The 6000-nt window shown below is 39.8% G+C and overlaps 1 protein-coding gene across 3 annotated transcripts in view; it reads left to right on the top strand.

Moving 5' to 3' along the window:
• Window positions 1-6000, top strand: part of GNPTAB (N-acetylglucosamine-1-phosphate transferase subunits alpha and beta) — a 48225-nt gene that overhangs the window by 30808 nt on the left and 11417 nt on the right. For 2 of the 3 annotated variants that reach the window (XM_049626159.1, XM_049626162.1), the window contains one exon: window positions 526-2072. The exons of the other annotated variant lie outside the window; for it this stretch is intronic. In XM_049626159.1, the coding sequence (XP_049482116.1) occupies window positions 526-603 (78 nt within the window). In that variant the 3' untranslated portion in view covers window positions 604-2072. Of the gene's footprint in view, window positions 1-525; window positions 2073-6000 lie in introns of those variants that run through there. 3 annotated transcript variants of the gene reach the window in all.

Here is a 6000-nt window from a genome sequence, read left to right as displayed (position 1 = left end):
TAAGCCAATAATTTACAAAGTAGCGTTTTGTGTTAAAACCCATTTCATAAATTAGGTATTACCTATATTTTCAAATGATATTGCTATGTTTAAGGGGAAAGTGATAGGATTTTAATACACGGTTTTAAAAAAAAATTGACATATTTAGTCATTTTCAGATCAAGAGGCAGTGTTTTAATAAGCTACACAGGTTTCTAGAAAGACTTGACAAACAGGTATCTTGAAAATAAATGTGCTTGGTAATCACTATGTAAAAATTTGTGGTTATAGGTCTTTTAAATAGTGGAGCTGGGCCAAAATAATTTTGATCCTTGTGGGTTTAAGTATTTTGTGGGCACATATCTAGGCATATTGACTCTATAACAAAAGTAGTAGTTGGTTTTATTTTGAGGAGGAATGATGGAGACTTGTTTGCTTTTTTTTTTTTTTTTATGTAGAAGACTGGAAATGATTAAGGTCATATGACTATTAGAATTTAACGTGTGTCGACATGGAGAAATTTTATTTTCTGTCTTTATTATCTAGTTAATTGCACTAAAGCGGAAGGTATTTCCGAGAAGGAGGATACAGAAAGAAGCTAGTCTCGATCGAATCAGGGTATAGAAGATCTTCATTTGAAAATCATCTACCTCAGCATTCACTGAGCATTTTAAAACTCGGCATCACAGAGATGTCTTTGTGACATCAGCCAGCTTGGCCTGAAGAAGGAAAAGCATCCAGTACAATACTTGTTTTGTGGTGTGAATATAGCCTACTGACCAGTAATTGTGTAACCAAGACATGGAAAACTTGTGTGTTGAGCAGCTCTGGACTGGTTTTACTTTAAAGCATTTGCTCCTGGACCCATCATTCTTTTACTGAAAAGGCTCACTGACAAGAGACAGCTGCTAAGTTCCCATAGCAACCATTGCCAATTAACTTTCACATGAGAAGCCTTGGCTAGCTTGGGAGCCATTGCTAAGAGAACCCAGTCTTTGCATTCCAAAGCCTTTTGCTGTGGTTTTACATTTTTGGATTTTTTTGTTTTTCCCATTTCCTATTTTTAAAATAAGTAGCTACTAAGTTAACTAGTTACCCTTGCTTCCGAAAATAATGAATTGGGATATCTAAACACATTTTTATAAATGTTATTTAAATAATGCAACAATACCACCTCCTACTGGCAATACCTAAATTATGGATTTTATTAACATTTAAGACTGTAAGTGGTCAACTACTGAGGAGATCAATGACTGACATCTGAAGTACTTTGTGCTTGTTTACTTCAGCCCCTAAGAATGTGATTTCATGTGGAGGCCTAATTACAAAGGGCTAGAGTTAAGTAGCAGAGCTACCTTTCAGATGTAATTATGTTTTGGAAATGTACATATTCAAACAGAAGTGCCTCATTTTAGAAATGAGTAATGCTGATGGTACTGGCACATTACAGTGGTGTCTTTTTTAATACTCAGTATAGTTCTAGTAGCTATCTCTTTCAGCTGGTTTCATATAATGCAGGGGTCAGCAAACTTTCTGTAACAAGCCACATAGTAAATATCTGCAGGCCATATGTATCTCTGTTGCATATTCTTCTTTATTGTTTAGGTGTTTGTTTTTTTTTTAACCTTTAAAAATGTCAAAACCGTGTTTAGCTTGCAGCTGTACAAAAACAGGCCACCAGCTGAATTTGGCCCACAGGCCATTGTTTGCTGACCACTGGGATAGAGAACTAGTATTTTTATGTATGAGTAAGCCCTGATGTTCAGCTCTATTTTATTTATATCATTATATGGTGGATTTCTGGAGACCAGATTCCGTAAGTCCTTTTTGAACTCTAACAGGTATTTTAGATCATGATCTCAACAGTATTCTTTCAAAATGGCACACATATTTTGTAAAAAAAACTTGTAAATACAGTGTTTGTGCTACAAGAGTTATGTATTTCAAAATGTGAAATCTCATAAAAACTTACATTTTGTCTGATGCTTTGATTTTTAAATCTTTGAGGAATGAGTTTATTGTTATCCAGAGTCCATAATCACTTGAGTGCTTGTACAGTGTATCAGTGTCTACTGAACACTACTGATAATAAATGGAAAGTAGTGTAGGAAGGTAGTACTATAACATACTGGAGAATGTCCTTTTATAGGGGGGAAAATAAGTTCTAAATGGGATTTATTATACAGTAAAAATTTAGGATGTATCTGGGTATTCTAAGCATGAATTTATTATAGAAAAATTGTAGAGAAATGAATGGGTGTACTGGAGATTCTGTAGTTAAATGAACAGTCCGTATCTAATTAAGAACATAACAGATAATGTGATAGAAAACAGAATCCTAGAATATTCATAGAACCATTCATCTAAATGGTTCTGTAGAATTATCAGAGTGGAAGAACCTCAGAAGCTGATGAGTTTCAAAAATTTTAAAGCCCCAGAACCATTAATTCAAATGAAATCCTACCGAAGACTAGTGTGTAATATAGAAGGAAAGCTCCTTATCCTGCTTGACCCCAAGCTGATGCCTCCAAACTCTCAGCCTTGATAGGAAAAATTTTCAAAATGACTCCCTGGACTACCCGTTGCATTTTATCATCAAGGACACCAGAGTTAGGAAGATTATGTGATTTGTCTAAGATCTCACAGTCAGAAGTATATGTAGTCAGACTTCTGGGATTTGATGGACATTGTTTGCTACAATTCAGCTTTCTCCTAAAATGTGGGAGGCAGTACCTGGTGTTTACCTCAGAGACTTATGGTGATGATTAAAATAAATGGCAGATGTAGTATACCCAGTACAGTGCCTGGGAAATGACTCCTGCCTGGTAATGTCAGTGGTGATGATGGCAGGGTGAAAGTGTGTGTGTAAAGGACTGCTATCTAGACCAGGGGTGAGGTTTTTCATCCCATTTCATTGGGATGAAATGATTACATTGCCCTTAGCTAAGAAAGTTATACATATTCTCATTAAAAAAAAAATTAAGTTTTTTGCCTACCCTGTTTCTCTGAAACTATTTTATTTTTTGAGAGAGCAAGAGTGCACAAGCAAGAGAGGGGGAAAAGGAGAGGGAGAGAATTTTAAGCAGACTCCATGCCCAGCAGCCCCTGATGGAGCCTGATGTGGGGCTCAAAATCATGACCTGAGGTAAAATCAAGAGTCGGATGCTTAACACACGGAGCCACCCAAGTGCCCCCGAAAGTGTTAATTTTTAAAATTATATCTACATATACCAAAAAGCATACAAAGTATGATGAGTAACAGCTCAAGGATTTAAAAGGGAAGTATAATCATAACTCAGGCCAAGATATTTAAGGAAGAAACAGCATTGATCCCACAAAAATCTAGATGGTAGAAAACAAAGGAAACACCATCTAACCTCATCCGTTGAGGTGAACACAAAGCCTGGCTCAGTTACCATAAGAGAGGAAAACCACACACCATCTTATCTCATAAGAATCCCATATGAGGGGTGCCTGGGTGGCTTAGTGGGTTAAGCATCTGACTTCCGCTCAGGTCATGATCTTGCAGTTTGTGAGTTCAAGCCCCACGTCGGGCTGTGTGCTAACAGCTCAGAACCTGAACCCTGCTTCAGATTCTGTGTCTCCTTTCTTTGCCCCTCCCCCACTTGTGCTATGTCTCTCAAGAATAAATTAATGTAAAAAAAAAAAAATCCCATATGAAAACTAAGCCAGATTCAGTTATCCTTCAAAGGGGAACAACTCTTTTTATTGATCAAACTGAGTCCACTCAGGGAATTCAAGGTTGACCCAACACTTGAAAATCGGCACAGGTTTTGGGAACGCAAACTGGTGCAGCCAGTCCGGAAAACAGTATGGAAGTTCCTCAAAATAGTAAAAATAGAACTACCCTACAACCCAGCAATTGCACTACTAGGTATATTATCCAAGAGACACAGGTATGCTGTTTCAAAGGAGCACATGCACCCCAATGTTTATAGCAGCACTATCAACAATAGCCAAAGTATGGAAAGAGCCCAAATGTCCATCGATGGATGAATGGATAAAAAAGATGTGGTATATACACACACACACACACACACACACACACACACACATACATACAGTGGAGAATTACTCGAAATCAAAAAGAACAAAATCTTGCCATTTGCAGCTACATGGATGGAACTAGAAGGTATTATGCCAAGCGAAATTAGAGAAAGACAAATATGTAACTTCACTCATATGAGGACTTTAAGATAAAAAAACAGATGAACATAAGGGAAGGGAAGCAAAAATCATATAAGAACAGGGAGGGGCACAAAACTGAAGAGACTCTTAAATATGGAGAACAAACAGCGGGTTACTTGTGGGTTGCGGGAGGGGGGCTCATCTAAATGGGTAAGGGGCATTGAGGAAACTACACCGGAAATCATGGTTGCACTATGTGCTAACTTGGATGTAAGTTAAAAAAAATAAATTTAAAAAAATAAGTAAAAAAAGAACCGAAAACAAAAAAAGAAAATCAGTACAGTTTACATCAGGACTGACAACTGCATGACCATCTCAATGGACCTTTTTTCAAAAAAGATTATAAAAAATTTAAAAGTAGAGTCTAGCATAGGACTTCCATCTGTTCAACAGTTACAAAGATTTTGCCAATTTTTTTTGAGCTATTCTTTGTTTTTCTTTGTTGATATATTTTCAAGTAAATCCCAACTTCATGGAGTACAAAGTCTCAGTAAGGAGAGGTGAAGGAGCTTCTTGTCAGTCTTAGTTGCTCCTTCTTCCACTTGCCCTAATGACAGCTACATCTTTGTAAACACATTGTGTGTGCTAAATGCTTTATTGTTCATAATCCCATTTCATCCTCCCCACATCCCTACGTTATCATTGGGACCTAACTAGTTTAAGTGGCTTGCTCAAGGTCTGTAACTATTAAGTGGCAGCATCAGCTTTTGACCCAAGTGTCTCCAAAATTAACTCTTAGCCACTAAGATACAAAAAGGGACAAAAAGAAGGTTCAAAAAGAACAACCCACTTAAGGGATAAACAAGGGTGGAGGAGACAGATACCCTGCCAGGACTGTTGTTCAACACAGCCCAACCCTGCCTTGTATGTCAGCATTTCTCCCCAATAGTGGGGTCGTGGCAGCTCCTGGCTCATATCTCTCATAGAGGCAGGAAGTTTCCTCTCTGGCTCCAGTATAGAAAACATTGATGGAGAGGAGTTACTGTGATTTGTGCATACTTCTATAGACAGGCAGATGGAGACTTTTACCAAAAGAAAGAGGGGAGGGGTGCTGTGGTGACAAACACTAGCTTCACAGAATAAAGTTTGGGTACATGTGGAAGATCAATTCCCTGGGTTACTTAAGTTGAAGGCAAGCTGTCATACTTTAAAAAAAAATTAGAGGAAGGCTTCTGGGAAGATGGTGGCATAGGAGGATGCTGGGCTCACCGTGTCCTGCGGATCACTTAGATTCCACCCAAACCTGCCTAAATAACCCAGAAAATCCCCAGAAGACTAGAAGAATGTATTCTCTGGAGCCAAGCATAGACGAGAGGTCCACGGAAGAGGGTAGGAAGGATGGAAAGGTGGTGTGCACTACACAGACTGGTGGGAGGGAACCGGGGCGGAGGGGCAGCCCGCTGGCAAAGCCGAGCCCCCGCGTCTGGCTTGCAAAAATGGAGGGGCCGGATGGAGTGTGTTCTGACAGCAAGCGGGACTTAACATCTGGAAGGTTATAAGTTAACAGATCTGCTCGGAGAACGGGAGGGCTGCAGGACAATGGGAGGGAAAGTTGTTAAGCCCCGGACAACAGAGCACAGCTTGGCAGGGAACAAAGGTGCTCGCCAGCGCCATCTCCCTCGCCCATCCCCCAGCCAAAATCCCAAAGGGAACCAGTTCCCGTCAGGGAACTTGCTTGCACCGCACAAACACCCAACACTGTGCTTCTGTGGATCCATCCCTCCGGCGAGGGGGCAGGTCTGACTCCCTCCCGGTGCAGCGGGGCCCCTCCTGAAGTGGATCACCTAAGGAGAAGCGAGCTGAGCCTACCCC

This window comes from Panthera uncia, chromosome B4 (assembly GCF_023721935.1).
Source record: "Panthera uncia isolate 11264 chromosome B4, Puncia_PCG_1.0, whole genome shotgun sequence".
Taxonomy (NCBI): domain Eukaryota; kingdom Metazoa; phylum Chordata; class Mammalia; order Carnivora; family Felidae; genus Panthera; species Panthera uncia.
This window is presented reverse-complemented; position numbering and strand designations above follow the sequence as displayed.